The 20,995-nt window shown below is 34.3% G+C and overlaps 2 protein-coding genes across 2 annotated transcripts; one reads left to right on the top strand and one right to left on the bottom strand.

The window, feature by feature from the left end:
* Nucleotides 1-7,241: 7,241 nt before the first annotated feature.
* On the top strand, nucleotides 7,242-9,356 carry LOC129302132 (GDSL esterase/lipase EXL3-like). Its single transcript, XM_054940808.1, has 5 exons — nucleotides 7,242-7,597; nucleotides 8,145-8,275; nucleotides 8,385-8,618; nucleotides 8,700-8,955; nucleotides 9,033-9,356. Exons 1-5 carry the CDS (start codon nucleotides 7,282-7,284, stop codon nucleotides 9,221-9,223), a joined length of 1,128 nt encoding a protein of 375 aa, XP_054796783.1. The 5' UTR covers nucleotides 7,242-7,281; the 3' UTR covers nucleotides 9,224-9,356.
* Nucleotides 9,357-13,681: 4,325 nt separating this feature from the next.
* On the bottom strand, nucleotides 13,682-18,968 carry LOC129302992 (la-related protein 1C-like). Its single transcript, XM_054941961.1, has 6 exons — nucleotides 18,217-18,968; nucleotides 17,354-17,921; nucleotides 17,133-17,277; nucleotides 16,962-17,052; nucleotides 14,922-14,993; nucleotides 13,682-14,717 (listed from the first exon to the last, which is right to left on the bottom strand). Exons 1-6 carry the CDS (start codon nucleotides 18,691-18,693, stop codon nucleotides 14,457-14,459), a joined length of 1,614 nt encoding a protein of 537 aa, XP_054797936.1. The 5' UTR covers nucleotides 18,694-18,968; the 3' UTR covers nucleotides 13,682-14,456.
* Between the last annotated feature and the right edge of the window lie 2,027 nt (nucleotides 18,969-20,995).

Genomic DNA, 20,995 nt, shown 5'->3' with positions numbered 1-20,995 from the left:
TCTTCGATCAGCATGAGAATTTATCTTGAAATACAACTTGATGTCTCTTATCTTGTTTATACTAGATATGAGACCTATCATTGAATATCTTTTCAATTTTTTGTGATTTTCTTTTTTGTTTTTTTGTTAAGTGTACGGCGAATGGTTTATTTTGAATGCTTATGATGAGTGATTTCTATTTTGGTGGGTTCTGATGCTTCTGTATTAGGCCCCAGCTATCCTCCTCACGTTCTTACGTAATTTATCGCTGCCTTTGGCTAGTTGCACACGTAATCTGACTAATGATGTCTCCCATTAAATTATAATTATTCAAATTATATTTTGAAAAGATTATATAACTTTTATTCCGTGATAATCTAATCTCTTTAACGTATATAAGCTTTGTTTTTATTCTGCGTTGGTTTTCAAACCTTGTTTTTATTCTGTAATTCTAGATTTGACTTTTGTTAATAAATCATGCAAGAACATTGGTTATTGATATAATACTCCTTCCCTTTTAAATTTAGCAAGATGTGGGTACTTATTACTTAATTTTATACACTTAAGTATATAAGGTTGAATATATAAGTTTTTTTCTATTTTTTTAAAAAATAAATTTATTCTAATAAAAAATATTAGTCCATTGCAAACATAGACCCAATCCAAAACAGATTGGGCCTAACACAGAAACAGAACAAGACGGGAAAAACAAAAAAGACGAAATAAAAACGTTTCCAATGCAGACCGTCAGTGTAGTAATTGCATGAACGAATAATAGGCAGCCGCTGTCTGCCGTCTCCAAGGTTCGTCTCCGAGGCCCACATCACAAGATAGGCCCACAATGTGGTTTAAGTTTTGTGGAAGAAAGTAGTCTCTCACAATATGACAAATTAAGGTTATAATCTTCACTAGAAAAGGTGTTTACATTTAGTGTCTACCAGTGCTTCGAACATGATTGTCTTCGGTAAAAAAAATTCTCCCTCTGACTTTATTTATAAGGTAGAAAGAGAACATTTTTTATCTTATTTATAAGTCACTTCATTAAATTTTCATATCAAATTTTCTTATTAGATTTTCATTAAATGTTAGAGAGAAAAAATATGTTGTTAAAGTATATAAATACAATAGGGGTAAAGTTGAGAAGTTAGTCCACATCACAAAATATAATAGGCCCACAATGTAGGTTAAGTTTAGTGAAAGAAATTAATCCCTCATAACATGACAAATTAAAGTTATAATCTTTACTAGGAAATGTGTTTACATTTAGTGTCTACTGGTGCTTTGAACATGATTGTTTTTAATAAAAAGATACTTTCTTCAATCTTATTTATAAGGCAGAAAGAGAACTTTTTTTTTTTGTCTTATTTATAAACTGTTTCATTAAATTTTTATATCACATTTTTTCATTTGATCTCCATTAAGTGTTAGAGAGAGAAAATATGTTAAAATATATAAATATAATAGGGGCAAAGTAGAGAAATTATTAAATTTTAGACAAGGTTAGTAAGTTTTAAAATTTTTTTTAATTTTAATAAAACATATTAAAAGTATTTTATAAATAGAATTAGAAAAATATATGTAAAATATATATGCCGTGGCCTGCCGTTTCCACGAACTTTGGTGCCATATTCCCCTATTTGTCATTTAATATTATCCACAATTTCACATAGAACAAAAAATATGCTATATGGCTTTTGGTCAAATTTAATCATATTTTCTAAAATACCATTATTTATTGTTTCGTTTTTCATGCCAATATTAGCTCCAAGTCTCATTATTTGTTATCTCATCACCCGATATCTTAAGAAACTTGATAATATTTTCACCTCTCGCTTAGATTAATCTAAACCCTGACGCATGGAAATGTTATATCTATTATAAATTCTCTTTAACATATTTATTTAACATAACATGTATATTTTAACTTTATCTACTAGCGGCAAATGCCTGTTGGTGGTGTTATTATTTTTATCAATGAAGGAAAAAAAGTGTAAAAATAATTAATGTTTTATTAGAGTTTGATTGAAATTTATTTTAAAAACAAAGTCAAAACTCAAAGCTGTAATTAAAGTGAAAGATATTTTATGATTAAAAAAGGAATATGTGATCCTGGGTGGTGTCCAATATGACATGCCGGGTCCTCGACTCATTAGTGAAAAAATAAATGAATGGAGTATAATTAAAATATTTTTTAGTCTGCACTATTTAATATTTTTTTAGATCATTATATAAGCACTAAATAACAGTTATTTTGAAATTGAACGAGATATGTTTTTTAAATTATAGTAGATGGACTTTAACCATGAATTTCTGCTCAAGGCTTCACCTTAAAACCACGTGAGGTAACACAATGTTCGGCAGAAGAGATTCTTGTTTTGAAGAAGCATTCAAATGCATTCGAAAAATTTGAACAGCTAGCACTCATCATTCACCTCCGATCCTCTTGAGAAACAATGCGTGGAGTGATTAAATATACAGATTAAATATACAATAATTCCTCTCAAGTTCAAAGATTTTCCTGGATAAGGACTTAGAACAACTAATTACATCGATCTCTACAAAGTTAACAAAATAAAACTAGCCCCTATTTATGATTTTCAATGATATCTTGGAAAACTAGTGACAACGTTGATTGCTTCTTCACAATCAAAATAAACTTACACCTTCTCGAAGCCTATAAGAGTCCGGCATGGTTTCAGACCATGCAAGCACTTCTGCAAAAATCCACAACCCAAGAAAAGATTATTGTACAATACATTGATCATAGCCATGCCATGTATGAGCGCGGTGATTATATAAAATATAAAAATTAATAAATTGTACTCCCTCTATTCAAAAATATAAAATATTTTTTAAAAATTGGATGTTAAAAAATGTAAGACATTTTTAATCTTTTGAGGTGTAATTATTGTTTTTTTTTCAAAAATATCCCTATTAATAATGACTTTATATTTATTGTAAAATATTTAATAACGATAAATATAAAAAGATAGGGTTAGTTGAAAAGTAGGTAACTACTTTATTGAAAGGTGTGATATTTTTATGAAGTATTTTTTATTAATTTTGAATAGGAGATCCTATGTTAAATATCGCAGAAACTATAAGAAATATCAAACGCGTATGGTTATAATTTAGGATCAAATTTTATGTTTTGTTTTGACATTTTTTTATCTTTTCAAAAATAAAGTGAAAGTGATATCTTTTGATTTTTATGAACATATATGCTCGACAGTCGACAGAAATTGAAAAACGGCGGCCTAATAATTATCAGATTTAGGAGACTTGATAAAATAACTTGCGATGGCCACCAAATGAAGCCAGCTGGCCCGCAGTGAAACAGTAACTGGGTACAATCCAATTGAATGCATGTGACCAAAGCAATCTTCGCTAACTTAATTTATTAAAACCCTTAGTAGTTGAGGATATGCATTATTTATTAATGTTGTTGTTATCGAAACAAAATTAATGCAACCTTTTGGAGGACAGTGTCTGGCCGAAAAGCATCCACCTTTGGGCTGGTAGTTGTGACGTCGCTTTCGGGATTCGACGCTCGTATGTGACCATGAGATTTTATGGCGAGTTTTCCCACATATTCAGCAAAACTAGCAGTAGAAGTAAGAATTTAGATTCAACGATTGTATTTTGTTTGAATTGTTAAAATTTAAGTCAATAATTATAAATTTATATTTTATTTAAAATTAATAAATAAATAAATTTATTTAAATTATTAATTTAAATTTTAATGACTTAAATAATATAGGCACTTAATGTCGACACTGAATCCAAATCTTAACAGTAGCAAGTAACTATACTTTAAATAACAGATTTAGATGCATTCCGTGAATTATGGAAGCAATGGCCTCCCCTAATCTACATCTAAATTAATGACCACTAATACTTTGCTCGCTGCAGTGATTAAACTTGTATCAGTGAGACGAGATCAGAAAGTTTTACGGACAACCCATCCAGAAACAAGTAAACTATTAATAGAGCCAATCCTTCATTTCATATTTCCTTTTCAAGGGACTAGCATAAAAAAAAAAAAAAGCAGTCTTGAGCGAGACACTGGAAGTATTGCGATCTTATTGTGAAATTAAACTAATAATCTATGCGTCACGCAAAGGAATTATGGAGTTATTTTTGTGTTTAGCATACTGCAACCAAAAATGGGCCGAAACTTGGGTGCGTATATTTTATGCCCGATCTTTCCATTTACGTGTCCAGTTATTCTAATTAATGATTAATAGGGTCCGTAGATGCTGCGTTGCTGTCTGATGATGAGACCAAGCTAAATAAATATATATACACGCAAACTGTTAGTTGCGACAATGGAGGCAGTGGACGCGTATCAACGAAAATAAAATTTCTAAATCAGCCCAAAAAAAGATAAAGCGAACATAAGATAAGAAAACGAAACTTCAATAGGCACAACACTTCCATCTGAGCTTGTGCCGCAGAGTTTGAGCAGTGGAGGCCTTAAATTACGCATCAATAAACCCCGAGTGTAAAATACTCAGTTTTTTTCATTTTTTTAAGATCATCACGTCTTTTGACTGAAGGCCATTATAGTAGGCGCACTTCTTCAATTTTCTTTTTGTATATATAAACGTCATTTTTTAATTTGGTTTTTCTCATAGTTTATTTGTCGATGGTGTATTGTATATTAATCCCTTGGCATATATGGAACGATCATTAATTAGACATGTCTAAGTATAAAAAATTCGGCCAACAAGCATACATAAATGATTATTATTTTCGCGTTTGGCCTTAACAAGTAGTATACTATATATACAAGTTAGCCGGGCGCGAAACATGCACGCACAGCGCTATATATGCAACTGCTGAGCACCGCCAAGCTTACCATAAAAAAAGATTTGGGCCATTTTGATTTTAATATGGATGGTTTAAATTTTTTTAATATTAATATTAATTTTAATTTTATAAAAATAAAATTTATAAATTTTTTTGTAAATATATTTATCATTAATCTGGATATATTCATCATCAATTTGGACAATACTGATTAAATTTAGATGGTTTAATTTAATATTATAATTTTTATAAATTAATTATTTAAATGTACTCTGAATAATCGAGATTCAATATTAAATTTTTATCTACAAGGCCTAAATTTAAAGTTTTTATTTTTATTTTATATTTATTAAAATAAAAACTTATTAAAAAATTTAATATTGAATCTGTCTTATTCAGAGTACATCTAGAAAGTCAGTTTATGAAAATTATAATATTAAATTAAACCACTTAGAGTCTCAAATTGAATTAATACTATCCAAATTGATAATAAATATATTTATCAAAAAATTATGAATTTTATTTTTATAAAATTAAAAAAATATAGATCATCCAGATAAAATCTAGATGGCCCAAATTTTTTTTTATGATGAGCATCAAAACCAAACTCATATATGTAAGTAGTTGTTGAGTAAGGGGCAAGCAGTGTAATTGGTAGTAGTACAACTTTAACTACCATCTGCCAACCAACAAAAAAAAAAAATTAAAGGCATTGAGACTAAAGTTAAAAAAATGAGTGGGCTCGATCTTTAAATTTAATTTCTCATTTTTTATTTATTTTTTGAGGCTTGAGCTTTATTTGAAGGGTTTAGAATCAGGCCTATAAGTTTTGTTTTAAAAAAATTAAGTACTATGAATTAATTAAATTATTCTAAAATTAAAAAAAATAAAAATCTTCATAATCTTTTAAAAATTAAACAATACACATTTAAAAGTCTAATAAGAAAATTTAAATCTTGGTTAAAAAAATAATTTAATTTTTATAAATACACAAACATAATAATTATAAAAAAATAAAAAATTTTAAAAATTTTATATTGTATACTAATATTTATTAAATTATATTAATTTAATTTTAAAATAAATTAAAATTAATAATATAATGTGTGTAGGATCAGGGCTTCAGGTCTTGGCTTCAAAACCGTATTCTACTAAAGAAAAAAATCAATAATAATATAAAAAGGCCTAAAGGGCTGCCCGAGCTCGAGCCCGAGCCCAAGCCTTTTTTTTTTTTTTAATAAGGCTTATCAGAGCTAAGCTTTCAAACCCGATTACTTTAAAAAAATTAATTTTTAAAATTTAAATCTTTATTTAAAGAGGGCCTTTAGGTCCGGTCTTTATTCCTGATTCTAGTTAGGGCAACACGGGCAGGCACACATACAAGACTAGTTCATGCTGTCAATAGAAGAAGGAGATGAAGAACCACTACTAGTGTGTCCATAAAAGTGCTACAATAATCCTTCATCAGTGCATTTGCTCCATATTTTTCAGCCAAACTGACTATTAAATTACCCTTACCTTGTATGTGTCAACTGTGTGTGTGTAATAAATAAACCTCCTCGTTACGAAATTACGATAGAAGTTTGATATAATTCGCGACGGGGAAAGGCGAGCTTAATTGAAGAGAATAGTATATTAAGCGCCAATAAAAAGAAAAGGTCCATAGTGACTTATCCGTTTCACCCACACAAATAATTTACGTTGTAAGTACGTAGGTAGAATTGCAGAAATATCGAAGTGCCGATCGAACTATAAATTGGGCTACCAAATTGCTGTCCATTTAATTTGGAGCCCCTTGTTGATTCTAATTGTTCAAAGGAAAAACTACAAATGCGGAAGTCAACACTTATTGCCCCTTAATGCTGTAGCAATGTATAGTAACAGTGATATAAAAATTAATATCTGGTTTATTGAATTTCCTACAAAAATGATTGAATGACCGATGGGAGTGTATACGTAGGGCTAGCGCAACCTCATATATTGAGATTTTTTTTTTTAATTATCCTGTGGATACATGCTCCTTCCATTATTATTTGTTAAAGAAACTTGTCACTCTTGATTTGTTTTTCTTAATAAATAAAATCACATATCTCAATAAATATTCATGATAGATTTCTTACATTACCCTCATAATTTATATTAATAAAAAACAACTAATGTTGCTTATTCAGTTTTTTTATTTTCAAACATAATTATTGCTTGCGCGCGCGCGCAGAGGATGAAACGCGCAATCTTATTCACAATTATTATAAGCCGAGCGCTGATGCCCCGGCTGTCTCGTTAATCCGTGAAATTTTGCTACCCGTCGTATCATTAACTTGAATTAATTTATCTGGGTACATCTCTGAAAACAGTACAGAAATCAACGGTGAGAGCAATTCCTGCTTGCGTGCGGTAGCTAGAAAAGAACGAAAAGGACAGAGGTGAGGTGGGTGGTATAAATAGAGCGTACATGAGAAACAAGTTCGAAGGGAAGCAGCAGCTGCTTGCATGGTCTTCTCACAGCCTGCAGGCACAATGGCAGTGTTGATGAAGTTGGGTTGCTCTTTTTGTTTCGCTTGGAGACCATTGCTCCATTTGATGCTGTTATTAGTGGTTTCTCGCAAAGCCAAATGCGTGGTGAAGCTGCCACTTAATATTTCAGTTCCAGCAATCTTTGCATTTGGAGATTCAATCATGGACACCGGCAACAACAACAACCTCAAAACAGTAGTCAAGTGCAACTTCCCTCCTTATGGTCAAAATTTCGAGGGAGGCAAACCAACTGGCCGGTTTTGCAATGGAAAGGTTCCTTCAGACATCATAGGTACTGCTTTCTCTTCACCTCCTTCCTTTTAAGTTTTGTGTCTGTAACTACCAACCCCGCTGAATGTTCTGGGATCATAATATTTTATCAGTGGAATGTAATGCCAATCTAAATTAGGAACTAGGCAACTAGCTAGCAATATTTAATGTTTTCATGCCACGTGACGTTGCCGTCCTTATAACCCACGAATAAACGTGTAAACGTTTCGGACAGAATGAGCCACCTGTTGCTTGGCCAATTAATAGCGAGGAAAAAAAAAACCATTTCAAAGTAGGCGAGTTGCTTTATATGAAACGTATATCATCATACACACACTATCCACTGTGTATTCTAGACTTGTATTGAGGATCATGTTTAGCTTGTGATTTCGCCAGCACCACAGCATATAAGTATATATATTTTAAGAACGCACTCGATCGGTCTGTGGCGCATGATATAATTAAATCAATAACTGGGCCCGGGCGACGAAGCATTGAGCTTTTCATCGCTAAATTTTTGAATTCTAATGAATTGCGTAGTAATTGGGATAAACTGAACTGTATGTCAGCTGAGGAGTTGGGTATTAAGGAGTTCTTGCCTGCTTATTTGGATCCGAATCTGAAACCTAATGATCTTCCTACCGGTGTCTGCTTTGCTTCCGGCGCCTCAGGATATGATCCTTTGACTCCCAAAATTGTGGTATGCATATATATATATATATATATATATATATATATATATCCAGGGCTCCAATCTCGTTGGCTTGTTTTGTTTTCTGACTTGAGATGGAACAACGAATAAAAATCAGTCAGTGATACCGATGTCGGCTCAAGTAGAGATGTTCAAAGAATACATAGGTAAGCTGAAAGGGATTGTGGGGGAGGAAAGGACAAACTTCATCTTAGCCAACGCCGTCGCTCTCGTGGTTTCTGGCAGCGACGACATTGCCAACACATACTTCACCGCTCGCGTTAGGCAACTCCAATACGACGTCCCCGCCTACACTGATCTCATGGCCAATTCAGCCTCTGATTTTATTAAGGTACAAAAGAAGCGAACCACCATTACGTACAGTTAAATCACTCTGTAGTATGAATTGATGTTTGATGAATTGGGAAATTAGGAGATACATGAACTAGGGTTGCGGAGGATTGGAGTGTTCAGTGCGCCGCCAATTGGGTGCGTGCCATCACAGAGAACTCTGGCAGGGGGGGAAGTAAGAGAGTGCGCAGAAAAGCACAACGAAGCCGCAAGGTTATTTAACTCGAAGCTGTCAAAGAAGCTGGATTCCCTCAACAGGGATTCACCAAACAGCAGGATTGTGTATATTGATGTTTACGGCCCTTTACGCGATATCATCCAAAACTACAAAAGATACGGTAACATATAAATACAATATTGATTCTCACTTCAGTCACCAACATGAATTAATTGACACAAACTGAACTGGAGGCAGGGTTCCAAGTGGTGGACAGGGGATGCTGCGGCACAGGAGAAATAGAAGTGGCGGTGCTGTGCAATCCATTGGATGCTACTTGTGGCGACGCTTCCAATTATGTGTTTTGGGACAGTTATCATCCCAGTGAAGCTGCCTACAGGAAGCTCATCAGTCCTCTCCTTCAAAGTTATGTCAACAAGTTCTTCTGACTCCGCCCCTCCTTTTTACTTTTATTTCTATCCTTCTTCCACTTGCGGCTTTACTTTCCTTACTTTGTTTTCCTTTTTGCTTCTTGCCATAATAAGTGTTATTCCTATTTAATCAAGTTCCTTTTTGCTGCCATTGAACGGATCTCTCCAAACTAAGTCGTCCATGAAGAAATTAAAACGAAAAGAGATGGGACGTATCTTGAATTTTGAGGGGTAAATCTGGATTTTTGTCCCGGCGCAAAATCTTCCCCGTTTATTGTTTTCTATCTGATCAATATGTCTAGTCTAAGAAAATCTGACCGTAGATGGCAAAAAATGCTTCTTCTCCCAATTATATCAGACCAGAAAGGACGCGAAACTGATTTGTAAACAAAAACAGCGGAGATGAAAGATTCAACACATAATCAAATCTAAAATTAAGCTGACTTGTAGTTAACACTTCAATTGACTGCCCAGTCTTAATGAATGCTCCAGCAGCTTATTCTCCTTTTCAAAATGAAATTTTTATCCATCTAGTCAAACCAAGACAATGGCAAAAATAATACTTTGAACACTTGAATATATATACTTCACTGAACTACACACACACACACACAGATAATTGTATGTATACGAAACACACGTACAAACTCATTTATATAAGCAATAGGTTTTAATGGCAAGACAGAAAAAAGAAAATCGCATGTGGCGTCGGAAGCAGAAAAACTTATGTATAATACACACAAACACAATATGCATAGCAGACACGCAAAGGGGAAAAAAACATACATACCCACAAAAACTCTTGCCCCCGTAGCCCTTTCGTCTCCCTATTCTTGTTGACAAAGCAGGAAACAAATCAGTTTCGCTTCTACCTTCTGGTCTGATATAGAGGGGGAAGATGCATTTTTGTCATCTATTGTCAGGTTTCCTTGAAGAAATGGATGGTAAAAAAAAAAAAAAAAAACGGTGGAGGTTTTGCGCCAGGACATTTAAACACAAGCAATTTAAGTAATTTGACGGTAAAAACTGTTATTTCAAGGATTTATCAAACGCGAGTATAAAAGGAAAAGTTTATCAACTAACACAAAATGGCGATTGATATTTTTTAATATAATTTCTCTTTTTAAACTATGAGGGTAAATAAGAGCATTTCATTTTTATGTAGGATAATATTTTATATATTAATGAATTCTTAATCTGTATAAAAAAAGAAGTTAAAAAAAAAACGCGAGGGATAGTAAAAAAAGTGTGAACAATAGCAAAAAGTGAGTAAATTTAAGAATTGGATACAATAATTTGCAGATGCAGGCAGCACGCTAATCAGATATCATATTCGTAGCAGATGCATTTCAGCTGTCAAAATGAATGCAATGGCTTCCTTCATTTAATTAAATTAATAAATTTAAAATGTCGTTTGACATCTATGAACATGGTGGTTGCGGAGGAGACAGGAAGCAGTGAATGTGACGTGAAAGTAATTTGATGTTTGGGGCTTCTCATATCATTATGAACCGCGCAATTAGAAAATTGTCTACTCGTGCTGATCTAATTGCCTTGTTTGTTTTAAAAGCCTTATATTGTTTGAGAGCACGTATTTCAGTAGGAACAACTCGTGACTTGAGCTGAACTCAATGCTGATGGTGCATCTACTGGTATTGATAAAAAGGCAGGATGTGTAGGAATTATTAGAGACTCCTTTGGGAAGTGGGCGGTGGGATTTTCTCACAACCTGGGAATTTGTGATGTTTATGAAGCGGAGGAATGGTGAGGTTGGAAGGGATTGATGTTGGCTTGGGATTTTGGGTTTAAAGAGTTTATTGTTGAGACAGGCTGCAAACAACTCCTACACCATATTCAAAGCAGCCAAAGTCGAGCCACTATTAAACCTGGTTCTCCAGTGATGATGGAAATTGTGCAGATGCTGAAACGTGGCTGGACAGTAAAATTCCAATATGCTCCTAGAGAGACAAATCTGGTCGATAATGGTCTTGCCAAGATGGGGATCCTTTCTTCTGCTTGTTGTGATATGGTCCCTGATAACATACGCACCCCAGTGCACAATGATTGCTTGGGATTACAATCACCTGATTTTTAGGGTTGTGTTTTTTGGGTAATTGGGCTTTGCCCTCTACTTCATAAAAACATGGCGCAAAGTGAAGCCTTGTGGCTTGTTCGTCAATCCCATTAGACGCTGACAAGAGGCAAATTGGACCTTTGAGTCCAAATAAAGTCGGAGAATAAAAGGCCCAGCCCAAAACACTTTAAAATGCCGAGTTTCAATTAGGAGAAAGCATCCACCTCCAGCTCCATCCGAAACAGGCAAGAACGACTATAGAACTCCCGCCAGTATCAGCATTGACCTCATCTGTTTTTGCAGACCTTGAAGAAGGATGGAGATGCAGCAAACCCAGTACTAACACCATTTCGTTGCTCACGCTCCTCTTTTAAAAAAAGTAATTGATAGTAATTAGTATTAGCAAGCCGGAGTAGGTAGCGACAAGAAAAGAAGCGAGGCTGGTGTAAATTGCTGCTTTCTTACTCGACAAGCCCATCTGGGGACCTCCAGCAGAGCTGCAACCGATGGAACGTCATGGATAAGATAATGGAGATTGAAATGAAGACCCAAGCAAAAAAGAAGTAAAGGAAACAGGAAGAGCTGACCTTCTCTTGCTGTCTACTAAGTCTTGCATTCTCCTCTCGTAGACTAGCAAGTTCACATTCCAGATCGTTTGTCCAAGCCTGGAGAAATTCACGTCTGGGTGTTACGAAACGAGAAAATTTAAAAGAGAACAAGATGAAGGGTATGATGGGCATGAAGAATTAAGATTTTTTTTTTTTTTTGGGCCGGGGGTTGGGGGGAGAGGATTCCTGTTTTCGGGCTCTGGAGCGAGCGGCAGAGTCTCCGTTCTTGATGATCAGCGGAGGCGTGGAAATCGTGGGGGTATGCAGGAGGGATGGAAGGAAGAAAGGAGGAGTGAGAACGAGAGGAGAGGGTGGGATGAGGGAACAGGTCATGAGAGGATTGATCGCAGAAAGCTCGGCTCCACACCTCTTCTCCATGCCTCTCTCGTTCAACCTCGTTTGGTGTGGGAGGCATTCTCACATCAAGGGTTTGTTTGGTAAACCACATTTCACACATTTGGGGAAGGACTTTCTAATATTTTAAATGTAAAAAATTGTTTGGATATCAAATAATTGAAAAAATATACTTTTAAAAAATACTTTTTAAAATAATTTGGATGTGAATTTATAAAAATAATTTGAGATAGAATTTGAAAAGTGAATTTAAAAAGTAAAATATTATTTGACCATACTACCCCTTTAATATATTATTTTTTTATTTAAAATATATTGTTCATTTATTAAAAATATAATTATTATTATTATTAGAGATCAATTTTTTAATATTATAAATTGAATAATTAATCTTGTTAATTTTTTCATTGATGTATATTCAATCATTTATATCAAATTTTATATTTTATACTGTTATTAATTAATATATCAATGATGTTAATTGTTAATATTAATATATACTGAACTATTTATTATATAATTTTTTTAATATATCAAACTTTCTATTTTTTTAATTTTATTATTCAACATATTACATTTTATGGCATTTAAATTTTTTATCATATTTTTTAAATATTTTAAATATATTATATTTGTATAATAAAAATTACAAAACATTACAAATTAATTTTTTTCAGTAATTGTATATTGAAAAGTACATTTTATCATTATAATTCAAACAACTTTTAATTTATTAAACTGACTTTCTAAAAAATATATTCAAACATAAATTTTATTATAATTACTAACTTTTTTTAAATTGATTTTTATCAAATAAACTTTTAACAAATAAATTTTTACATACTAAAAACCAAACACATTAAATCTATCACAATTGGTTACTGCACGGGACAAATACCCAGCTAACATTAAATCTATCACAATTGGTTACTGCACGGGACAAATTCCCAGCTAGAGGCTCGGCTCAAGCTTACACCCTTAAAAATAATAATAATAATAAAAAAAAACACCCTACCGTCTACCAGGCCACCGTAGGAAACTCCCCCCCCCCCCCTCTTCTCACTTCGTTTTCCAGCCAGCGAAACAATACATTGACGTGACAAACATGGGTAGAGCTTACAAAACAAGAATTAAAATTTAAACGAGGTTAGTCAACCTGAAAAATTTATCCAATAATCAAGGAGTGAGATCAAATCCCACTACAGATATAATAACCTTGTCAACAAACTACACATACTTTTATAATAAACATTCTTTAAACATGGAGGTATAAATTCTCAAAACCCCACTCAATTTTTTTTAATCTATAAATGGTTAATATTGAGCAAGCTCTAAACCTTCAACAATCATCTCATGCTTGTGATTCTGTCTCCTTTGATTATATTCTTTCATAGTTTGAAGGGACTTGTAACAAATTATTCACCAGCATGACAATGAGTATTGAAAGCTGAAACCTCTCCTGATTATCATTTATCATAATGGAAGAATATAATAATTAACACCACCGCCAAATGATAAGGTCGGACAAAAATGTAAAATACACTGACTGGGGGTGAGGGATGGAAAATCTATCAAATACACTCACAATAAAATATCTACATTGAAATGCAGGAAAAATAACGAATGAGGAAATCATCTAAAAAAATAATATAATTAGACCTTGAGATCGTTACTAACGGGAAAATCTATCAAATCGGATCTGTCACCCTCAGGCGGGTACATGAAACTCGGCAGTTCAGCAGGGCTCAAATTATCCCATCGGAGAGCCGAAATCCCTTAATACAGCTTCGCTCACCTCATTTCTCTCTGATACAACGAGTCTATCCCCCAACAAAGGCTAACCATGAACCGCAAGACGAGAAAATCTTCCGAAGCAGAAAATAAACTATACAAATCTGTAACTTCATTAAATCCGCCTCATCAAAATTCTGAATTTGTTTTATGTCTCGTTAACCTTCCTTACCTTAAGATGTAATAATAATGAGTAAATCCTTATTTCACCTCCTACATGACTCAATTACTGCCAAAATCGAGCTCAGCGACTGTAGAGAAAATCACCTTCCAAAACAGCCTCTCTTCCCATCCCCACAAGATAAGAATAAAATGTAATGAGATTAGGCCAAAAAAAAAAAAAAATCAACGGTACCACCCAGTATGGATACTGGATAATCAACTTGAATAATTTTAGGCTCAAATATATTATTTAGGCACAGTCTTAATTGGTGTTCCCCGTGGTATCACCGTTTGGAAGTTGAGGTTGACTGGAAGAATCTGTTGGAGATCTTCCTTCTAGGGCCCCTGATGCAGGGTCTGAATTACCTTTATCTGTAGAAGCTTTGCCCAGAGCAATCTTTTGAAAATCAGCTGCTACGTTATTGCAACTTGATCCGACAGGAGATAATGAACCAGAATCAGTTCGAATCTGAGATGAAGGCAGCCACTTCATCCATTCATTACGCCTCCGCAACTTGTCACCCTGAGAATAAGTAGCTTCTTTTGTTAAATTAAAAGCATAATCATCATTTCAACATTCAAAATATACAGTGTCCCCATTACCATTGCCCAACCACTCACCACCCATGGAAGCAATAGATATTACATGTAAAGAGCGTGCTGATTGTGCATTGAAAAAGAAAATTAATCACACAGGAAACACTTTAAACTCGGACATATCAATTACCTGTACTTCCACAACATTAGAATTTCTCATTGAATCCAGTATCACCTGAACGTTGTTTGTCAAACTTTTAACCTGCAAAAGATATCCGAGTGAAAACAAAACTAACTGTGCAAAAAGGAACAAACAGTGACCTCAAACCAGAGAGACTCCTGAAAGATTATACTGTGTTGATAACATAATAAAGTAACTTGATAGGATGTGATTTCTTCCGGTAGTGATTTTCAAAAACATAAGGGGCAATATCAAGATATTTAAGCAATCAGCTGCTTCCTAAAACAAGGAACTATTGGTAACATTCATAGTAGAAGACGGAACACCTTTCCATCTCTAAACATAGACAATGCAGTCAAACCACAAATGTCTGCCCTTATTTGTAATGCTTTTAGCCAGAGTTGACATCTAAATGAACAGAGCTGCCAGAGAATTTTCATCCCTCTATAATCACACCGTATATCTTTTCCTGTTATTCCTGCTCCACAAAGATCCACTTGCATGTGTGCATGCATACAAGTACACGTAATAATCATTGAAGTTCATTATAGAACATATGTCAATAATTCAAGCATTTTTATCAATAGAAATTGATAATCACATGATTGGAAGATTAACATAATAGAAGACTGGTGATTTCAGAAACATCCGAGTTTCATCTGTACCGCCCAACATTGGTGGCACACCATTTCATTCACACAAAACTTGAAGATATATTTTTTCATAAAAACAACACACACACACAAAAATACATTTGCTTAGAGGAACATGAGTAGTTCATCCTCCTTTGAGAGTTTGAGCATATGAAGGAACCATGTCCCCAAGGCAACTGTAAGTACAGCACACCAATTGCTAGAACCATTAATTTTCCACTGACTTTACACCCACAAATCTCAACTAAGCTCCCACATCCAAGTACTTGTGAAATTAAAATACCAACAGACCAAATACCATCATCTATGTGTCTAAGAGCCAGTTTTTTCCCCCATTGAATTGCTCTTTTCTCATTTTGCAAAAGCATCTTATTCAGGTTTCAATATACATGGCATTAAAAAAAAAAAAAGTTGAATGGCATGGAAAATCTTTCAGCTTTAAGAAATCTTCCTAGGATGCAAGGGTGAACACGATATCAAGTGTGCTAAGGCACATGGCTATTCTCCATCAGCTCCTTCCATCATTTAAAATTAAATGAATTGTATACATTCAATATAAATTTTTCAAGGAACAGGGCAATGAAAATATTACCTTGTTCAATACATAATAAAAATATATAAATTATAGCTAAAAAATGTGTGCGAATTGCAGTCCTAATACACTAATGTATCTGCCCTTTTATATTAACTTATTCTCTACGCTTTAAAAATATTGCCCAATTAACAGATGAAAAGATACATGACATGCAATTAAAAACTAGAGATACAAGCTTTATGAACGGGAGATACAAGAATTGGTTGCATAGCACTTCAAGCATCCAAACCAGGTTTGCACATCTCCGCTAGACATCATTACTAAAGATAGATTATTCATCATACAGAAATAAACAAAAAGTGAAACAAAAATACACTTACTCCTTTTATTTGCGAGACAACAGCCAAGTAGCCATCAAGAAGGGTTATGCTAAATTCATTACAGCACAAAGGATTTCAAGAGAAATCTTTTAAGATTAGGCAATTCAACATAAGAACATTTCAATATATGCACCAAGGAAAATAATCCATTCTAATTTTTTTTCAGTTCTGTAATGCTGTTTGCCTTCAATTTCACCCACTATTACTAATTGCAAAGGAATAAGCATCATGGTGTCAGCTTGTTAAGGAGAAATCCTCAAATGTAACAATCGTAGAAAATAGACTCTGTATGGAGACAACTAGTACAAACCTATGAATTATTTAGCCATAAAAGCAAGATAGACCAAAGGTCAATAAATATATATAAATTCTAGAATAATGCTTTCCTCGTAATATATTACAGAAATATGGATAAAATGTATTCAAAAGATCTAAGATAGATATGACGAAAGTATTGCCTAACTAAATACAATTTACTCACCCGACGGAAGCTTGCTATCAAAGTAATTGGAACCCAACCCTGTTCATCCATGTTGGATCTTAAAAACTCATCTTTCACTAGATTAGCATCACTGTGAAAAACAAATAGAAAATTCAAATTTCATAGTGTTTACAGAAAAGAAACAAACAACAGAAAGCAGAATTATTTTACCTAAAGTAGTAATCAATTTGGTTCACCAGCATATTTGTCAGAGGAAGTTCCGCAACAGGGAGACACATGGCAGGAGGAGGAGAATGAGTAATAAACGGCATACCCCTGAATGGCTCTAGCGGTAAAGTTGGGAAATAATAAAATTCTGGAAAGAGGAGAAAGTAAATAAGCCTTACTTTCTTTTATGGAAACAAAATTCTAAATAGGGGAAAGAAATTCACCTGGAAAACCGATGGAGTTAGCAAAGGGTCCCATGGGTGGAGGGGCAACAAATGCTGGAGTATTAGGAGGTGGGTGCCTCACTAATCCCCTAGGAGACATCCTCTGTTGGTGTACCTGAGCGTCTCTAGTGTTTGCATGATTTCCACGATCCTGGTCACGCCTACCCACATGGTTATTATGGTAGGATCCATCCCCACGCTGAGGGGGCCCAAAATTCCCCCTGCGGGGGGGATTCCAATGGTCATTTACAGCAGGCACAAAACCCCCAACTGGTAGTCTGGTATCCCAGTTACTGTTCCTATAAGGGATTTCCCTTTGAGAATGGTCTGGAACCCCTGGCACCACGTTACTATAGCTACTTGCTGGCATACGAAATACAGGAAAGGGCGGGGGTGGTGGGGGTGGGGGAGGGTTAGAAAAGCTGCTCTGAGCATGACCAACCCCAATGCTGTTGCTACCTCCACGCTTCATTGACCTTTGTCTATGAGGCACAGCATAGTTTGTTGTAGCGTTAGGCTTTGCATTATTAGTTGGTTGTTTTTGAGGGGAGTGTAAAGTGCCAGACCCCTACAAAAATATGGCAACATCAAACATGAATATATAGATTCGTCATTATTTCCCAACAAACGTACATACTGCCTGAATGCTGGACAAACGGAGGAAAAAGGAGCCTACGACTAAAGCGACTGGTTTAGTGAGCGATGAACCTATAGATTTCAATAGAATAGTTACATCTTACATGACTAAGTTTATAACTTTGTTCGCCGGAAAAAGGGGATTCTTCCAATCCGACCATTTCCTTCTATCCTTCCCAATCAACAAGACAGAGCACATAAAAGTAGGCCAAGTATGGAAACCAAACCTGAGAAATGGAGAGTGATCCATCAAAGGCAGTCTTGGAAGTGGAGTCGGCTGATATTTTGGTCGAAACCTTCGTGGATTTAGATAATGCTGGCCAAGAAACAGCACCCATTACAGGACCAGCCTCGACAACGCCGTTAGAAGGCTTGCTCCAAGCGGGCCTCTTAGAACGACCCGCATTGGCGTCAGGAGCGTCAGGGTTATCTGCGCCAACAACATTAGAGCTGTCCGGCAACTGCGATGCAGCCGCCTCCTTCGGAGGAAAATCAGAGAATGGTGGTTGGTCGGGCACAGAGGTTGTGAGGGATGACGAAGAGGAAGACGATGAAGGCGGCGATGGATGAGATTCGCACTCACCGCCTCGTACAACTTGAACCCATGGAGATGGCAGGCTTTTTCGCGGGAACTTAGGGCTATTGGCATCCCCAGCACTAATCGGCGAATGATGATTAGAGGAAGAATCAGTGGCAGTGACCATTGTCAATTAGGGTTTTCTAGCTTTGTACAAAAAAGAAACTGCAGAGGAAAATTAGTATATAAGAGAAGCCATCAAATGACCAGATAAAAAATGGACATGGTCATGGAAGAAAGAGAGGGGGGGAAAGGGAATAGGTCAGGATTTCTTGGAGTGGAATGGCAAGCTGTGGTGACACTCAGACGGATCTTGCTTGGGAAAAGAACCCTTTGAAGCCGTAACAAAAACCTATGATCTCCGCCTCTCTTTTCCCCCGTGTTTGTTTTCGGACTCAGTGCAGGTTACATCAAACCGAGTTTTAAAAAGGGAGAATTTCATTCAAGAATGAGGAGAGCAATTCATCCTCACATGGCTTTTAAATAATTTTAAAATATTAATTCAATCTTATAAGATTAAAATAAAAATAAGTTAAAAATAAAAAAGATTGAAATATGTTCAAATATTTAAAAAAAATCCACGAGCTACTATCGTTGATTACCAAAGCTTCATTAGCATCAGCAGTTACTGGCCGCCAGTTGGACCGCTGTTGACAATGACTGGAGAATTATAAAAAATTAATTTTTTCATAGGTGGCCAAGATAGGTGTAGAATTCAAAATCTCTTAGTTCACTAAAAGGTTTTAGACCACCAACCTACTTAACCTTATTTTCAAAATATTTAATTATTACATTACTTGTTAATTGTGTAACTTTATTTGTTAAAATATTAACAGGACTTGTTAATTACTTAACTTTTCTTTTTAACCCCACAACTCTTGCAACTGAAATAAATTACTTGTTAATTGCATAATTATACTTGTTAATACCTTAACAGAACTTGCCAATTACTAAACTCTCTTTATTAAGTCCGTGACTCTCACGACAAAGCTACATTATTTGTTAATCACGTAACTGTCATTGTTAATACCTTAATAGGACTTGTTAATTACTTGAACTTACTTGCCAAATTCATGACTCCTTCAACTGAACTGCATAACTTGTTAATCATGTCACTTTACTTGTTAATTACACAACAATACTTGTTAATTGCATAGCTTGACTTGTTAATACTATAACAACACTTGTTTAACTATTGTTTTGAAAAAGCAACCAAATTACTTGTTAATTGCATAACTTTAATTGTTAATCCCTCAACAATACTTGTTAGTTATCTATTGTCACTTGTTAAATAAATATATAATTTACATACAAATTGAGTCTGTCAGATAATGAAAGTAATGACAGTCGGGTATCCCTTATCAGTATTAAGCATACTTATTAAGATATATTAGGCTTTAATTGTATAAAATTTTTCAAACCTCTAACTTGATGAATACTGACAAGGGAGATCCGACTATCATCGCTTTCATTATCTGACAAACTCAATTTTTTTATATAAATTGTATATTCATTTAACAATTAAAAAGTATTGTTGAGGAGTTAACAAGTAAAGTTATACAATTAACAAATAATTTGGTTACTTTTTCGAAACAATAGTTAAACAAGTCTTGTTATGGTATTAACAAGTAAAGATATACAATTAACAAGTATTGTTACGCAATTAACAATTAAAGTTACATAATTAACAAGCAATGCAGTTCAGTTGAATGAGTCATGAATTTGACAAGTAAAATTAAATAATTAACAAGTCCTATTAGGGTATTAACAATAACAGTTATGCGATTAACAAGTAATCTGGCTCTGTTGTGAGAGTCACAAACTTAACATGAAGAGTTAAGTAATTGATAAGTCTTGTTGAGGTATTAACAGGTATAGCTATGCAATTAACAAGTAATTTATTTCTGTTACAGGAATTGTGAGGTTAGCAAGAAAAGTAAAGTAATTAACAAATCCTGTTAAGATATTAACAAGTAAAGTTACATAATTAACAAGTAACATAATAATTAAGTGGTTTGAAAATAAGATTTATTATATATATGACTTTTTGCGCTATATGATTGAATGGATTGAATGACTTTGTGATCCAAAACTTTTTGGCCGACCAAGGAGTCTTGAATTCTACATTATTTTGGTCACTTTTGGAGAATTAATTCTCCAGCCACTACCGACAGTGGTCTAGCAAGTGGCCGGAGCTCCAGCAACGGAGGTTTAGTGACTGCTGTTGCCGACAAAGCTTCGGTAACAGTGGCTGATGTTTTTTTTAAAACATTTAAACTGAGAGTATTTTTTATCTTTTTCACTTTCAACTTATTTTCAATTTAATCTCATAGAACTGAACTGATATTTTAAAATTCTTTGGGAGTCACCTGAAAATAAGTTACTTTCTTAATTTTTAAATGAAATTCTCCCTTTTAAAAATACTTTTT

The sequence above is a fragment of the Prosopis cineraria genome, unplaced genomic scaffold (assembly GCF_029017545.1).
Source record: "Prosopis cineraria cultivar Desert tree isolate PC_DT_omini unplaced genomic scaffold, ASM2901754v1 PC2, whole genome shotgun sequence".
NCBI classification, from domain to species: Eukaryota; Viridiplantae; Streptophyta; class Magnoliopsida; order Fabales; family Fabaceae; genus Prosopis; species Prosopis cineraria.
The sequence above is the reverse complement of the archived record's forward strand: the minus strand, read 5'-3'. Positions and strand labels throughout refer to the sequence as shown.